Source organism: Peromyscus californicus, unplaced genomic scaffold, assembly GCF_007827085.1.
Source record: "Peromyscus californicus insignis strain IS unplaced genomic scaffold, ASM782708v3 Scaffold_3__1_contigs__length_106647218, whole genome shotgun sequence".
In the NCBI taxonomy this organism is placed as follows: domain Eukaryota; kingdom Metazoa; phylum Chordata; class Mammalia; order Rodentia; family Cricetidae; genus Peromyscus; species Peromyscus californicus.
In genome coordinates, this window is record NW_026294551.1 from 87986988 (window position 1) to 88004220 (window position 17233).

General features: G+C 52.4%; 1 protein-coding gene across 3 annotated transcripts; it reads left to right on the forward strand.

Moving 5' to 3' along the window:
* Positions 1–122: 122 nt before the first annotated feature.
* Hagh (hydroxyacylglutathione hydrolase) lies at positions 123–16308 on the forward strand. Of its 3 annotated transcripts, XM_052758632.1 has the most exons (10): positions 413–559; positions 3091–3266; positions 3764–3828; positions 6105–6222; positions 7171–7279; positions 10302–10405; positions 10723–10824; positions 12304–12337; positions 13791–13870; positions 14289–14403. In XM_052758632.1, exons 1-9 carry the CDS (start codon positions 484–486, stop codon positions 13850–13852), a joined length of 846 nt encoding a protein of 281 aa, XP_052614592.1. In that variant the 5' UTR covers positions 413–483; the 3' UTR covers positions 13853–13870; positions 14289–14403. The 3 variants fall into 3 exon arrangements, with proteins under 3 accessions (XP_052614593.1, XP_052614592.1, XP_052614591.1); XM_052758633.1 differs by lacking the exons at positions 413–559; positions 12304–12337 and adding an exon at positions 123–228 and having other exon boundaries at positions 14289–16308; XM_052758631.1 differs by lacking the exon at positions 12304–12337 and having other exon boundaries at positions 415–559; positions 14289–16308.
* Positions 16309–17233: the final 925 nt, after the last annotated feature.

The following is a 17233-nucleotide window of genomic DNA, read 5'->3' on the forward strand; positions in this document are numbered from 1 at the left end:
TTGCGTCACGTGACCGTTGACTCCCCGGTCTACGGCGGCCTCGAGGGGACAGCTGCCTTAGGACGCTGTTCGACCCTTGCTTGCGCAGCAGCTGGACGCTGAGGTCAGCTAAAGGTCTCTGCGCGAGGGCAACGGCCCGGAAGAGACCAGGAGGCGCACGCTCGGCCTCCCTTCACCGTCTACACCTACTTCCAGACCCGGTCTCCGGGCCAAGGCTGCCAGGGCACGGTAGGGAACATTTGGGGCAGGAGCTGCTGATTGGCTGGGGGCGGCACGGCGGCGCGAGACAGCCCCTGGTTGGCTGTGAGCTCTATGGGCGGGCACGGTTGGAGTGAGGGCGCGGCGTTTAGGTAAAGTGCAGGAGCTGGTTGGTCGGGAGCAACGCGAGGAGGACACTGATTGGTTGCAGTCGCCAACGCCAGTGTTGATGCCCACGACGCTGGTGTTGCGGACTCCGCGACCCGGCTGTGCACCCGGAGGGTCATGGTGCTGGGTCTCGGGCCGCGGTGCGTCCAGAGCCTGTCAGCGCTGGGAGCCGCCTGCGCGCGCCGCGGTCTGGGTAAGTGTGTCTGGGCGCTGACGCGGCGCGGCCCGGTGCTGGCAGGCCGGACGTCGGTTGGGCGAGCCTTCGCCGTCTCCAGGCGCAGGTGCTGAGCGCTGCCGGGCGGTCTAGAAGCGGGGCCCGGCGTGTTGAGGGCCGTCGCGTAGGCGGCTGGCATAGACGAGTGGCGCTGGCAAGGGCCGGGGCAGAGGGCGAGCATCTGCTCCTACTCGGCCGGAGTAGGACTCCAGTTCTGGGGTCGCGACCTCAGTTTCTAAGCCAGCTGTTTTTCCTCTTGGTGTCCAGCCGATGTGGCGACAGTGGGTTGCCAGCACCCCGGAGCTTGCCATCCCGAGTCCAGCTAGCCGGGAACTTGGAAGCAATTGTGATTCAAAGTGCTTGGTCCATCTTTACTAAGAAAGAAGTCCGCTCGTTGAGAACCCCAGAAGTACAGGTCTCTCCAGTTAAGGAATTCATACCCCTTAGTGTCGCTGCTGAACACAGCGCTAGACGAGGATACAGTTACTGCTGGGCAGCGCCGCTTATGGGAGTCCGCAGCTCAGCGTTAGGTGCTGCAGAAGCTCGCCCGGTGAGAAGAGGCAACTCTCTGAAAGTCTTGAGTTTTAAAGAATGTTATGAGCAAAACAAAACGGGTCCGTGGATTTGATCTCGAACAGGCTGCAGAGCTGTGACCTCAATTCAAGCAAAATGCCCCTAGTTTTAGCAAACTAAGGAGCTGAGAGCATCTTCTGGGCAGTGTCAGGCTAGGTGCGGTTAGGAAAGAGGTTGCTGGAGGTGCCCTCGGTGGGTGAATTCCTTCTTTAGGAGTTATCGAATCTTCTCCAGGTTACCATCAGGCTCTTTTGGGACCTAGAGTGGGGTGAGCACTAATAACAACATTATTTAGCCATACAGTGTTTGCAGTGTTCTGCCAGGAAACACATAAACGGGCTCATATCACCTGTTTCCATCCTTCTGCCCCCCATGGGCTTGGACAGTGCCAGGGCTTAGGAAGTTCAGAGATTACAGAAACCTGATCTTACAGAGACGTTTATTCTGCTGAACATGAGGAGAAGGGTCTGGAAAATGCCAAAAAGGAGAGATGGAGTTTAATGCAGTGACAGAGCACTTCCCTAGTGTGCTTAAAGTCCTGGGGCACCTGGGGCACCACAAAACAAACAGTACCATTTGATTAGTTTTGCTGGCCATGGTTATTAGAGTTGATAGTATTGTCTATCACAGGGTCAAAGCTGTTGTTTTCTGGGTTCCTGAGAGTCAGAATGCCGTTGTCTTCTACCACCTTGTGCGGTTCCCCTCTTTAAAGACAAGACAGAAAACGTTTCTGGAGGCCCCATGTGTTTTCAGGTTGAATGAGAGTTTTACCGCTGAGAATATTTGGCATCTGTCGACTGGGTGGAGTCGAGTGTACCTTTGTCCCTCAGTCCCTCAACCTCCTCGGTGCACCCCAGGACAGTCCTTGCTTGAATAATCGTTCTGTGTCCTTCACGCTTGAGTCTCAGACAGCCAGTTTCTTATTTTCAGGAGCTGGCACTATGTGTTTTCCATTATGTTGGCCATTTAGTATAAGATCCTGTTTTCTCATCTGGGAGAGGCCTGAGAATGGTTGGAAGTCCAGAGGACTGAACTCTGGTTAGTGCCGAAGCCGTGAATGGAGGGTGAGCAGCTCTGCTCTGGGCCTCATTCTGCCTTCCTTAGGTTTGAGTCACACCACAGGCAGGTAGGAAGGCCTGTAAGAACTCTTGAAAAGAAATAGCAGGATTCCAGGTCTAGCTTGAAGTGTAGCTCACTTGCCTTGCATGTGTGAACTCCTGGGATTCTGTCCCTTCCACTGCTAACAAAAAAAGAGTCTGAGACAGAAGGATTGCTGAATTTAAGGCTAGCCTGGACTGCACAGTGAGTTTGGGGCTATACAGGGATATAGAGGGAGAACTGTTTAAAAAAAAAAAAAAAGCAAGCAACCAAACAAAACCTAAAAAACACCTCCCTCAAAAAACCCAAAATAGGGGCTGGAGAGATGGCTCAGAGGTTAAGAGCACTGCTTGTTCTTCCGCAAGGTCCTGAGTTCAATTCCCAGCTACCACATGGTGGCTCACAATCATCTGTAATGAGATCTGGTGCCCTCTTCTGGCCTGCAGGGATACGTGCAGACAGAACACTATACATAATAAATAAATCTTAAAAAAAAAACAACAAAAACCCAAAATAATAATTCCGTATCTGCGACGGGCTGACTTACTTAGCCTCCGCTTTCCTGGAGGATGTGGTGAAATGGGATATTCCCTCTCGGGAGCTTGGAAAAGGCAGCTGTCAAAGCACTGGGTGGAAGGGGTATGGCTACCCTGACGTCTCGGGAAGCTGTCCTTGCAGAACACTGAGCTTCCTCCTGTGTGTTTTGTTGTTGTTGATTTGGTTTGGTTTGGTTTGGTTTTTTCTGGAGCTGAGGACCAAACCCAGGGCCTTGCGCTTGCTAGGCAAGCATTCTACTACTGAGCTAAATCCCCAACCCCTTCTCCTTTGTGTTTATTCAGGTCAGGCCCTGCTGGGAATCTTACTGTATCACACAGATTTCAGAAAGAGTCTGACTGTGGAGCAAGGCACGATGAAGGTTGAGCTACTGCCGGCCCTGACTGACAACTACATGTACCTGGTCATTGATGAGGACACCCAGGAGGCTGCCATTGTAGACCCAGTGCAACCCCAGAAGGTGTGTGTGGCTCCTGTTGGCTCCCTGTGCCTTGTCAGCCAGCACCCTGCCTTCGTCCACATGGGTTACAGCCACAGGGTCTTTACAGCTTTGTGGAAACTGGGTGGAAATTAGTTCACTCAAAACAAAGTTGTGTCCAGCTGCTGGTAGATGGGGCAGTGAGAAGGGCCGGAGAGACCACAGGCCTCTGCGGCAAGCCTGACACACACTTTTAAACCTCTGTGCCTGGACGGGTGTGAATCCTGAGAGCCTACTCATCTGCCATGCTTCTGCTCCAGTGCTGTGAATGACCTCCGTCAGAGCTGCCCGGGCTCAGGGAGGTTGTGGGTGGGACAGAACAGTTAGGTTGATGGAGAGAAAAGAAATGCTGCTTCTGCCTGTTGTCTGGAATGTGGTCAGTCATCGGGTGGGATGGGGCTGGGCACCCCCTCTGCGGGCAGGTGAACCAGGACCAGAAGTGTGACTGAGCCTTTACTTTGCCTCCCCTGTGCCTGTAGGTTATAGAAACTGTGAAAAAGCACCGTGTAAAGCTGACCACAGTGCTCACCACTCACCACCACTGGTAAGTGCCAGGCTGTGCATGTACCTGTGGGTGGGACCTGCTGTTCACCGGGAAGTCACTGTACACAGAAGGGGCAGACCCTTGAGCAGGGAAGGATTCTAAGAACACAGCAAGGCTCCTTCCTTCTTTCTCTTGGGCCACTGACCTCTGGGTTCCGCTAATGCAGCAACTTCCAGGTAAGGTATTGTGACGTGTGATGAGGAACAGAGGCTAGGGACAGACCCTCAGGCACAAGTGTCCACTGCTGTCCCTTTAAAGCTAGGCTTCTCTGGTCACAGGAGGACCCCCGGTGGCTGCCTTTCACATATCTTAGGCTCATAAAAAGTGGTGTTGGCATCCATCCATGTCAGAGAAAAGAAGGCTAGGTAGGCATCAGTATTTCTTAAACAAACAAATAAAAAAAAAAAAAAACCCAACAGAATGGAAGGCTGGAGGGAGGTGGGCTCTGTGAGTTTAGTGCTCACCAGTCTATAGTGAGCTCCAGGCTGTGAGGCCCTGACTTTTTTTGGAGGGAAAAGGCTATGTTTCCAGAAGTGTTGATTGGCTTTTGTTGTATGGTTGGTTTTGGTGTTTTGAGATGGGATTTCACTCTGTGATGCAGGCTGCCCTCGAATTTGGGGCTTTGGGATAGTGTTGCCCAAAGTCTCGTTCCTGACTTGTGTTATTTTGTTTTTTATTTTTGAGTCAGGGTCTCTGGCCGGCCTAGAAGTTGCTTTTTGGATCTTTTAAGGCTCCTCAAAGGTAGAAGAAATGTTTGTTAGGCTCTCAATTTTCTTTTCTAAATGACTCCATGAAGAAAGCCAGAGCCTTTTTCTTTGACCCTGTCTTGGGCATGTCAGAGCCGGGAGCTCCCACTGACTCCCCGGTGTAAGCAAAGCTTGGAGCTGTGCCGCTCAGTCACTGTCTTTGTGGCTGGTTTAGCCAGGCCTGAGGTCCTGAATGAGGCTTCAGCACCGGGACAGGGAGTTTACCTTAGCCTTGGCCTGTGCTACACATTACAGCTGCTCTGTTTTCTGAGGCTCCTTCCCTGGGCTCCCAGCTGCTGACACTTCCACCTTTGGGGATCTGGTGGCATCTGCCTTACAGCCATCAAACACTTTCCACACTCTGTGTTTTCTCTTCCACCTCAGTAACTACTACTTCAGATGCCTCTTTCCTGAAAATGTGGAGGATTCTGGCTTTTTCTATCACCTCCTCATGTTTATGTCATCGTCAAGCCCAAGGCTGAGCTACAGGTTTGGCCTGCGGCTCAAAGGGCGATCAAGTTGTGTTATTGCTTATTGGTAGTGACATTTGAAAAGGTAGGTGATGAGGCGATGGGCCTCCCTGACCTGTGTCTGATCCCCGGCCTGGAGGCAGTGGAGCAGAGAGCCAGGTCACTTGCTCCTTCCTGTTATCTCACAGCCCTGCTGTTCCATGGATTGTTTGACTCTGAAGCAAGGTATCCAAGGGACTGACAGGGGACAGGTGTTTCCCATGCCCATCTTGGAGCTGAGGGGGACCCACAGTGTGGGGATACTCCTATCTGTGCCTGTACCATGGCCCTGTCCTCTGCAAAAGGACTCCCTGGGGAACTGTGGGAATCCCTGGTTCTAGGAGGTGCCACCACCCTGCCTGTCCTGTAGTGGCAAATTCCCTCAGGTGGGCAGTATCATGGTTCTAGAAGTTCCCAGAATAACTCAATAGTGTTGGCCAAAACTGGGATGCACATTTGGATTACCTGGGAGAATTTTCCAACCCCCCACCCCCTCCTTGGTGCCCAATCCCTCACCTCAGGAGGTGTGGTAAGAGTGAGGCTTCGGGGCTGGAGAGATGACTCAGTGGTTAAGAGCACTGGCTGCTCTTCCAGAGGTCCTGAGTTCAATTCCCAGCAACCACATGGTGGCTCACAACCACCTGTAATGAGGTCTGGTGCCCTCTTCTGGCCTACAAGGACACATGCAGACAGAACACTGTATGTATAATAAATAAATAAACCTTAAAAAAAAAAAAAAATGAGGCTTCTGTTTAAGTTAGACCTCTCCAGGTTCCATGGAACCATGCGTGGGACTCTCTAGCCTTACGTGGTCAGCTTTCTCTGTTCAGGGGCGTGCTGGACACCTGGGAAAAGTTGTTTTCAGTGTTGCCAAATGGCAGGTAAAAAGTGGTTCCTGGTTGCCTGTTTCTACTGAAAAACGTATAGGCAAAGTGAAAATTCCATTTGGTCAGGGGTTAAAGGCAAGCGAGCAGCCCCTCCATCTCATCAGGTGACCCCAGGCCTCCTGTTTGACTTCTAGGGACCATGCTGGTGGGAATGAGAAGCTGGTGAAGCTGCAGCCTGGACTGAAGGTGTATGGAGGTGATGAGCGCATTGGGGCCTTGACGCACAAAGTCACACACCTTTCCACACTGCAGGTACATAGTGAGCCACGGGGAGAGCTCGGGAGGCCCTGCCAGGACGATAGGTCCTCAGGCAGCGTTTGGAAAGGGGGCTGATGAGGCAAGGGCTCCCCAGGCCTGTCTCAGCATTGCTTGAACAGTCCTCTCTTTATGAGCATAGTGAAGTCAGGCGGTGGTGGTGCACGCCTTTAATCCCAGCACTCAGAGGCAGGGACAGGTGGATCTCTATGAGTTTGAGGCCAGCCTGGTCTACAGAGTGAGTTCCAGGACAGCCAGAGCTACACAGAGAAACCCTGTCTCAAAAAAACAAGCAAACAAAAACCCCAGAGCATAGTGAGAAAATCAACTGCAAAGTGTGACTGGACATTGGGAAGACTACAGAGTGGGTCTCTGAGTCGACTGGAGAATTTCAATCAGGCCTCTGGGATCCTTTGGATTTCTTGGATGTGATAGTGGAGTTGTGTGGAGATATCCGCCTTTGTTAGGACATGCAGCAGTTAGGACATTTGGGAAAACTGGTCAGAATGTGAGCAACTTGAGCAGAGAGAGGCTGTGCAGATGTGGAAAGAGTGTCGACCTTGCTGACTGTGTCTGAGGGATGCCTGCATTGCTAGGTCAGCCTTAGGTTTGAACCCTTGATGTAAAGAGCTGGGGAGGTGGTCAGAAAAGAAGTGTCTGTTCTGAGAAAATGCCTGGTTTAGATTTGGCTCAGTTCTGGAGGCAAAAACCAAATTAGCCTCTTTGAGTTTTATCCTTGAACAGACACATCTGACCTGAGCCCCACCTTAGCAGAGATCCTTTGGCCCCTCCCTCTCCATATCCTGGGATGCTCTTCGGGTGTGTAGAACGTCTTGACTAAGTGTATTCAGGTGATCAGGAAGGGGAGTCATAGCAGCGCTGCCACTTGTGATGTTCTAGAAAGGCTACTGGTGGTCGAGGCTCATGCCGGCACCTCTCTTTCAGGTGGGGTCTCTCACTGTCAAATGCCTGTCAACACCCTGCCATACTTCGGGACACATCTGTTACTTTGTGAGCAAGCCAGGTAGCTCAGAGCCTTCGGCTGTGTTCACAGGTGAGTCGGAGAGGATGGGGGTGGGGTGCAGGTTCATGGGAAGACTGTCTTTGGCATTGGCTGTGTGAGGAAAGGCTCCTGGGAGGGAAGCAGGGGCTGCACCTTCTCCAGCCCTCCATGGAAGGAAGCCACAGCCTCCAGGATGGAGCCTGGGGTTTGTTCAAATACAGAGTGCAGGGGTGCTCTGTGAGTTGAGTCTGGGCTGCTGCTGTGCACCTGGCTGCTGTGCACCTGGCTGCTGCATCAGGTGTCTGAGGGAGCCAGCCTCTATTTGCAAGGTTCACCACCCTGCAACCTCAACCCTCATCCTCTAGCAGCCAACAAATGGACATGGGTTGGAGGGGGGCTGGCTGAGGAAGGCCCCAGGGGTTCCAAGTATCCGTCCTGCAGCCTTGTAGAGAGCCCTGTGGTCTGGGTTAGGCCAGCACAAGGCAGTACCTCAGTCCTGGCCTGGGTGACATGCACCCAGGGACCCTGCAGAGCCAGAAGCCTGACTCAGAAGTGGGTGGTCCACATGCTGGGGCCTTGTGTGCGGTTCACACTCAGTGCAAGTAGGTGTTGTCCAGAAATCAGAGGAATTTCCCCCTTGTGAAGTGAAAAACAAAACCATGCAGGTCCTGATTGGGAGCCTGGGAAGCAGAACAGCCTTTCGACAACAGCACTCAAATGGGCTGGGGGCTGGGAGCCAAGTGTGCCGCAGAGGGCCTGGCTCCTGCCTCTCAGAGTTGTGATGTAGAGTGTGAGGATGTGCTGCTGTCCCGTGACAGCCACTGGGGGTTCAGAGCCTGGCTGGGGGACATGCCGGCATGTCCTAATGAGGTCACAACCCACTTTGAGATGGGAGAAACCTGGAGAAATAAATACTGAGGGGAATTGGGTGAAGACTTAGAGCTCTGTTCTGTAAACATGAAATTGCCCAGGAATCTGAGCTTGTTTTTAAACATGTTGCAGAATACTGGTGAGGGGTGGGGGAGGAGGGAGGGTGGGATATCTTGTTTTGTTTTCAGACAGGGTCTCTGTTGCCCAGGCTGGTCTGGAACTTGTGGCAGTCCTCCTGCCTTAGCCTCCTGAGTGTGGGGATTACAGGTGTGAACCAGCACACCTGACCTGAATTTGTCTTCCTCATGGTGGTGTGTGGGTCATGCTCAGGCCCTGGGCCCTTTTGGTGTTAAGGCTCACCTTTACTGGGTTGAGAGCAGAGGCACCGCCTGCCCCAACTGTAGCATGAACAAGGCATCTCTGCGGTGCGTCCATGTTCCCCTGGGATTGGCGGCTTTGGTAGGGCTTTTCTGAACTGCAGTACTGCTGTGGTAAGATGCTGATAATCATGGTCCTCAGCTCATGACTGTCCAGGTTGAGGTGGGGCTGGCCCTCCCCTGTTGGCATGGCTGTGTGCCCTGCGTAAGTCTGTGTCAGTGTCTGTAAGAGCAGGGGAGAGGGAGAGGGAGGGTGTCATCCCCCAGGTACAGCTGTGCTGGTTAATTTCAAAATGTCAATTGAGAAAAACGCCTTCATCAGATTGGCAAGTCTGTAGGGCATTTTCTTGATTAGTAATTATGGGAGGGCCCAGTCTTCTGTGGGCAGTGCTACCCCTGGGCAGGGGTGTCCTGAGTGCTTTACGAAAGCAGGCTGAGCAAGCCAGTGAGCAGCGTTCCTCCATGGCCTCTGCTTCAGCTCCTGCTTCCAGGTTCCTGCCCGACTTCCCTTCATGGCAGTCAGATGAAGTAAACTCTTTCCTCTCTAAGTTGGTTTTGGTTTTCACAGCAACAGAAAAGCAGACCAGGACAACACTTCCTACTCTTCTCAGCCTAGAACTTTGCCGAGTAGGCGGCCTGGATTTTTACATGAGTTCTGGGGATCGGGCTCAGGTCCTGATGCTTGTAAGGCAAGCGTTTACCAACTAACCTATCTCCTCAGCCCCATTCTATTTGACCGTGCTGTGGATAGAACCCAAAGCCTTGTGTATGTTAGGCAGATGCCATACCACTGAGCCCAGCTGAGCCTGAGGCTGGGGCTCTGACTCTGGCCTGGGAGGTAGAAGGTACCGAGTGTCATGGATGTAGACCCCACAATGTCCTGCACTTTCTGTGACTGTTGGTGGGCAGCACCTGGCATGTTGGGTGAGGTTTCTTCAGTCATTTTATGACTGCACAGTATGCTCTGGGACAAGGGAGAGATCTGGCATCAGCAGTGAGGCCCAGTGATGAAAATGGACTGTTGGGAGCTCAGGAAATTTGAGGTAGCTGCCACTCCAGCTGATCTGAGGGGGACAGGAGGAGGGAGGGGAGGCGGGGATGGCTGAGAGGGTGTGGTGGGAGGGCCAGGCATCTTCTGCAGCTGTAGTGTGGGATAAGGCCTGTTTCAGCTGAGATAGGCAGGCTGGGCACAGACTGGGCAGAAAGTGTTCAGGACTTCAGGTTTGGGATGCCTCCTCATGGCAGTCCGGGAGGCCCAGGAGCAGAGCCAGGTACCCTGGGAGGGGCAGTCAAGGTGTACAGTCGCACTATGAGTAGAAAATGGCCACAGTAGAAAATCCAGGGTGTGTAGGGAACAGAAGCAGCCAGGTTGTCCCTACTGATGGTAGGGTGAGGCCAAGAGCAATGCTAGTCTGGGGACCAGGGAGGGGGTGCCTCAGGTATCCCAGCCACAAAGGGAAAGAGTATCAGGAACATGGATGCCAGGAGAAAGGGGACATCCCGAGATCCCAGAAGGGCCCAGGAGGGCTGCTAAGAGGTGGGAAGTGGACTAAGTTTGTGATGATTTCAGCTATGGGGGGACTAGGGCCCTGAGAGTGGGTCAGGGTGCCTTGGGTTTCAGGCCCAAACAGTGAGTTAATGGCTGTGGTTGAACCTGGAGGCTGGCTGAACGGAGAGCTGTGGATGGCCTTGTGCCATGTTGGGTGAAGATGTCTAATGGTGGTGGTGGTGGTTGGCTTTGGGTTATGTTCTGGTGCCTGTTCCTAAGTTTGGGGTTAGCCCAGGTGCAGAAGGCCAGGGTGTGAAGGACCGCCATTGTTTTTCAGGTGACACATTGTTTGTTGCTGGCTGTGGGAAGTTCTATGAAGGAACTGCAGACGAGATGTACAAGGCGCTGCTCGAAGTCTTGGGTCGGCTCCCTCCAGACACAGTAGGCCATGCTTCCCTTTTCCAAAGGCCCCACATGCTCCAGGAAGCAGCTCTGTCTTAGGCTGGACCCACTCTTCAGGCCCAGGAACTGTCCCTGCTTTCACAGTTGGTCTGCATGTTGCTGGCCTCACCTCTGAGCTGAGGGGGAAGCAGGCAAAGCCATCACCTAGCAATTTTTTAGTTCTTAATCTGTGGTATCCTCTAGTTGCTCCCTGTACGGGGTACCACGTCAGGCTGAGACATGACATGGCCCTGAGCCCTCAGGGTTCCCAAGGGTGGATTAATCACTCAGAGCTCATGTGTTGGCTCTTTCTTCAGAAAGTCTACTGTGGCCATGAGTACACCATAAACAACCTCAAGTTTGCACGCCACGTGGAACCCAGCAATGCTGCCATCCAGGAGAAACTGGCCTGGGCCAAGGTGAGTGGGACCCAATCCTGGAGCACGTCCTCGGGGCCCATCGTGGTGCAGTGCCTTCCCGAGGGACTGGATGCAGACACAGCATTATCTGCAGAGGAGTTGGCAGCTGAGTGTCACTCACTCAGTGCTGGTCATGCAGTAAGTCCATCTGGAGGGCCCAGTGCGGCCTGTGGACACTGCATCTTAGCATCAGAGCTCTGGCCTCAGGGTCCAGCTGTATTCCCCACATACTAAGCAGTGAGTCAGTTGGACCCTCTGTGAGGAACCTGCTTCTGCAGTCACCCAGACAGTGGGGGATCTCACCTGAAGGGGTTATCTCCAGGACAGCACCCGTGAGCTACCACGGCACAGCCCGAGGCAGTGGGCTGAGGGCTGTGTTAGACTCCAGGGTTCTGCTTCCCTGTCACTCACTGTAAATATCGTCAGTGAGAGCTGGGCATACCTGGGAGGTTCTGGTGCGGCTCCTTCTGCTGCCAAGTGTAGGAAGTGGGCTTCATTGTCTAAGTCCGTCGTTGTGTTGTGGTTTAAGATAAATACCTGTCCAGCATCCTTTGTAACTCAGGAAGGGATTTACAAAGTCATACTAGAAAATCCAGCATACCGTAATCCCAGCACTCGGGAGGGAGACAGAAGAATTACAAGTTTGAGGCCAGAGGCTACATAAATATTCTGAGTACCATACCAGCCAAGACTACGTAGTGAGACCCTGTCTCAAAAACACAAACAAAACCAAAAAATTCAACCTGGGATGGTGACATATCTTAGTATTTAGGAGGCTAAGTGAGGCAAGAGAGTCAGGAGTTCTAGGCCAGTCTCAGCTACAGTGTGTGTTCTTAGCTAGCCTGGGCTACATGAGACTATCTCAAAACAACAAATTCAAATGTTCAGTCAGGTGTGGTGGCACATATCTAATCCTCCTTAAGAGGCTGAAGTAGAAGTGTTGCAAGTTCAAGACCTGCCTGGGCAGCATATCAAAACCATCACCCCCCTTATATTCATACCTGATTCTTTTTTTTTTTTTTTTGAGACAGGGTTTCTGCCGGGCGGTGGTGGCACACGCCTTTAATTCCAGCACTTGGGAGGCAGAGTCAGGCAGATCTCTGTGAGTTCAAGGCCAGCCTGGTCTACAGAGCAAGGTCCAGGACAGGCACCAAAACTACAATAGAGAAGCCCTGTCTCAGAAAAAAAAAAAAAAGGAAAGAGACAGGGTTTCTCTGTGTGGCTTTGCGCCTTTCCTGGAACTCGCTTTGTAGCCCAGGCTGGCCTCGAACTCACAGAGATCCGCCTGGCTCTGCCTCCCAAGTGTTGGGATTAAAGGCGTGCGCCACCACCGCCCGGCCATACCTGATTCTTAGAGTATGCATTTAATATTCACATAAAGATCACACTGTATGCACACTGTCCATACCATAATACCACTCTGCAACTTATTTTGTTTCCTTATTTCCTCTGGGGATCAAAACTGGGGATCAAACCCAGAGCCTCACAATGCCAGACAGACTGAACTTTAAGGGTAATTTGCATGCATGAGAATGCCCTGAATGAAATCTGTAGTTAGATGAACTTTGACAGTGCACATCTATATAATCCCTGCCCTAGTCAAGCTAGAGAGCACTGCTGCTCTTCTCTGCAAGGCACTTTTTAAAGGTTTATTTTGATTTTTTTGTATATGAGTATTTTACCTGCATGTACCTATGTGTATCACATGCATGCAGTGCCCATGGAGGCCAGAAGAGGACATCAGAAGCCCTGGAATCGGAGTTACAGGTGGTTACAAGTTCCCATGTGGGTGCTGGGAACTGAACCTAGGTCCTTTGCAAGAGCAGCAACTGCTGAGCCATCTCGCTAGCCCCATCAATTGCCCTTATCTAGAGGCTTCTATAGCAGAATCATATGATCTCCCTCAGTTCTCCCTGCTCTTGCTCAGCCTCATTTTGAGGCCTGTCCCTGCTGGTTTTGTTTCTGAGTACATCCTGTATTAGGTGGCTCACTACAGGAGTTCGTCCATTGTCTGTGGGTGAACTCTCTGTGTGCTTTTCTGTGTTTTTAGGGTTATGAATAAAGGTGTTGTGAATGCTTGTGAACATCCTTTTGTTCTTGCTTTTTCTTTTCTGCTCTTGGGTATATGTTTAAAAGTGGAATTGCTGAATTGCATAGCCAAATGTTATGTTTAACTCTTAAACTGATTTTCACAACTTGAAAATTTGCCCCCCTGTTTTAAGTTCCCCTTTGAACCCTTAGAGTTCCTGACACTTTGCATGCTAGCCAACTGTCAGTGCTACTGGTCCCTTTCATAACCCTGGGCTGTGTGTGTCCTGGTGTGGAGGGAGGGAGGGAGGGAGGGAGGGTTCATGTGGGGTCTGCAGCTGCTGTCCACTCTGTCCCTGAGGCCTCCATGTTAGCCGGGCAATAGTTGGGCAAGAGCTCCTGGAGACCTCCTAGCTTAGAAACTCAGGTTTCCCTCAGCTCTGTTAGCATTGTCTCTGCCGTGGGCTGTGGCACTCAGGATCAAGGCTACCCAGGCAAGGCGGTGGCCAGTGCCCCCCAGCACTCTACTGCTTGGCCATTCTCCAGGTACTTTGTGGGAGCTCCTGGCAGGGGGATGAGCCCTGCACACTCTGTGCTGAGAGCCCAAGTCACTCACGGCTCCTCATGCTAGTTTTCTTGTGGGGAGGGGGCTTGCCATCTTTGCATTGTGCTTTTATTGTGTGAAACATAAAGCTCACCGTAGGAAGACAGGATTGCCCTTCCCTTCAGAGACAGCACAGGCAGGAGCAACGTACTGGCGGCAGCAGTTACTCTTGGGGACATAGCTGGAGACAACTGCTAGTCCCTCCCATGAGCCCGGCCTGTCTGCACTGACTGTTGTTTCGCTCTGCTTTCTAAGATAGACTTGAGTTAAAGATCACTGCGGTATTGAAAGGTGAGACGTGTTGGTCCCTGTTTGACAGTGGCGTCTTTTACAGGAGAAGTATGCCATCGGGGAGCCCACGGTGCCATCCACCCTGGCAGAGGAGTTCACCTATAACCCCTTCATGAGAGTGAAGTAAGATGGTGTGGCAGGGCCCTCTCTTGGCCTTCCCTTCCTGTGGTAGCTCATGGCTTTATGATTTTGTCCAAGTTCACCCCCAGCAAAGAGATGAACTAGGGCTAAACCAGCCTGAAGTGAATGGGCCTGACCCTCACACCCCAACTTTATTAAGTGTACCCAAGAGGCAGGCTTTGTTCCATAAATGTGAAGATACGCTTTTCTTGACATCTTGGCAAGGATGTGGGGGACTCATGACCCATGAGCGGTGGCTTTTGGAGAGCTTCTTTAAGGATCCATGAAGCTCTGGGACTCTGGGCTGGGTGGGTATTTGCATATTGCCGGTAGGACCTGTTTGGTCTAGCCCTGGCTGTTTTTCTGCATGAGCATGTCCCAGGCTCTGCTTCCAGCCTGTTCTTAACTCTTGCCTACGCAGGGAGAAGTCTGTGCAGCAGCATGCTGGTGAGACGGACCCTGTGACTACCATGAGGGCCATCCGCAGGGAGAAGGACCAGTTCAAGGTGCCACGGGACTGAGGCACCCAGGGACGGGGACTTTTAAGTGACTGTCCTGCTGCTCGTGCAGGATCTAGTCTGCTTTTATTTTAAGTTAATGCAGAGCCCCTAGCCTGTGTTATCAAATGTTCTAATGCATATTTATAAGAGAAAAAGGTTAAAAGTATTTATTCCCATAACCCCTGCTTATGGACTCTACATTGTCTCTGTGGTCACCTGACATCGGTTTGCACCTAGTTCTTAGAGTGGGCTGAGGCTGGGCATCCCACCCTGGCTTCCTGCCTCTTCAGGGAGAAAGTGAGCTAGCACTCTGCCTGGCTTTTCCTCCCTCCTCCTCTAGCCTCTGTGGCCCATCCAGTCCCTAGGCTCTGGGTGCTCAGGTCACACTGCAGCTCAAGTAGTTTAGGTCTGAGTGGGTAGAATGGGGAGAGCAGACGCAGATGCCCAATGACACCGAGGTCCCTGAGACAGGTGGAGGAAGGATTTGAGACTGGGGTGCCTGCTCTAAACCCCCAGGGGACGGTTGATCTGAGTGAGGCCAGCGTCCTTCAAGCCTGTCACGGCATGTGTATCCTGCCCTGCTGTCCGCATTGCTGTCTGCATTGCTTTTCGCATTGCTGGCCAAGCCCCCAGGCTCTAGTTCACCTTACCCTTGGCTCTGCTGGGGCCTGTTTCCTTCAGCCGCCTCGAACTCTATCCTGCTGTGGATCAGGACACAGGTGTTCTAACCTGAATCCCTGCCACACGGTTCCTCTTTAGAGACGTGGGGTAGAGCTGTTAATTCTGCCAGTGCTCTCTCCCTGGAGGTGGCATGGAATGGAACTTGCAGATTGTCCCCCATGATGGTGCATGCGATAAGTGTTAAACCATGTGTGCTTAGCCAATCCTGCCATAGCTCTAAGGCACCATGGTTCCCACCAGCCTCCAAATAAATGTGGTATCCCACTGTGAGCCTCAGTGTGCAGAGATCTCAGAGCCCAGATGTCTTCTCCAGAATGTGTATGCGGCCATGCTACTGCGCTATGCCCAGTGTGTTTAAACGCTCTGCACCACCCAGCACCGTGTGTCCAGCCCAGGGGACATTTGGCATGCCCCCTCTGAAATATCAAGTCCTAAATAAGATGGTTTGCATGTCCAGCTTCTGTCCCTCTCTGCCCACCCCAGCCACTCACTCTGGTGACCTGGGCACCTGACCTGAGGGGTAACAGATGCTGAGATCTTAGCAGGTAGTCGACACAAGCCTTACTGTCCAGGGACAAGGAAGAGTGACAGCAGGCAGTGGGGCCAGTGTTTCAGAGAGACAGGAGATGTGCAGCACATGCTCACTATGACCTTCTAGATCTGCGGGCCGGGAGGCCTCACCCAAGAGGTAGTGTTTGTGTGAAAGTGTGGGAAGCGGCTTACAGGAGGAGGTGAAACAGGCTGAGTGAGAGGGATCAGAATGCAGAGACATCTGGGGGGGGGGGGGTGCATGGAGGTAGAGCGGTGTTTCTCTGAGTTTCAGGCCAGCCTGGTCTACATAAAGAGACTATCTCAAAACAAAACCAAATTACTTTTAATTGAGGTGAAAGTCACACAAGTAGCCATTTAAACTGCAGTGGGGCCCTGGCTCCGTTTCCACCCCACCCCACCCACCCACACACACAGTTGGTACTCAGTGTTCGGTGTTCCCACCCCTCATGAGCTGAACTTGTAGTCGGTGTCTGTCCAGGGGAGAGGCAGGCTTCTCCTGGCCTGTCCACCACTGTGGGGGGGTGTCTTCAGGGCTAACAAGGGCCAGGGCAAGAGTAAAGAACTGGGCCTGGGTGGTGGTGGCGCACACCTTTAAGCCCAGCACTCGGAGGCAGAGGCAAGCGGATTGCTGTTCAAGGCCAGTCTGGTCTACAGAGTGAGTTTCAAGACAGGCTCCAAAGCTGCACAGAGAAACCCTGTCTCGAAAAACAACAACAACAACAAAGAAAGAATAAAGAAGTGGATGGGGCGGCAGCGGGGTGGGGTGCGGCACTAGCACCTGACCTGGACTCAGGGCTGGCTGGCTCTCTCTGTCCATCCCTCAGTGTGAGCATCAGAGGCAGGGGAGCACCGCTGGCTCTGATTTCTAGTCCAGCTGATAGTCGGACTGGTGTGTGTGGAGGGAGACATGACATCTTAAGGCCACGGAGCCCAGCCGCTGTCGGTGACCCTGGCTGCACAGGCTCTGCGGCCTTGTGCGGCCTTGTCATCTGTCCCAGTCGTGGTTTCCTGAGTCCCCAGGACTGTAGTGAACAGACAGAAAACAGTTCCTGGGCTCCAAGACTGACTCGTCCACGGTAACTGGAGATGTTGGTGTTACTCACTTCTTAGATGGTGTTGACCACTTAGATGTCCATGAACAGTCTCTGGGACAGCTCATGTCTCAGACCATATGCCAACTCACAGAGGCTGAAGTATATTATGTGTTCTCTAACCAAGGACAACCCAATAAACATTTCTAAATACTAAATGAGTCAGGAAGTGAAACTGGAACATGTACTAAAGTGACATACACAGTGGGGAGGGGGGGCGGGATTGAACCCAGGGTCTCAAACATAGCAGGCAAATATTCTATCCTTAGTCCTAACAAGTTTATAGCTTTAAACACCTGGTTGAGAAAATAAAAGGTCTCAAAAATGCAGGTTTTACCTTAAACAAGAAAACAAGCGAGACCCAAAGGATCAGAGGAGAAGCTGGAGACAGAGCACTTCCTGAGCACATGCAGTGCCCCGTCCATCCCCAGAGTGAGTCAGACATTAAAGTCAACAAGATGGCTCACGGCTAACCTCATTTAAAAGGCTGCCACAGGCTGGGCGGCGGCGGCGGCGGCGGCGGCGGCGGCGGCGGCGGCGGC

Bases quoted from the DNA above. Each gene is read 5' to 3' on its own strand.
- Hagh (XM_052758631.1), top strand. From the start codon at position 484: ATGGTGCTGGGTCTCGGGCCGCGGTGCGTCCAGAGCCTGTCAGCGCTG. The intron at 560-3,090 runs GTAAGTGTGTCT...GTGTTTATTCAG, and splicing joins CTGCGCGCGCCGCGGTCTGG to GTCAGGCCCTGCTGGGAATC. The intron at 6,223-7,170 runs GTACATAGTGAG...CCTCTCTTTCAG, and splicing joins CACACCTTTCCACACTGCAG to GTGGGGTCTCTCACTGTCAA.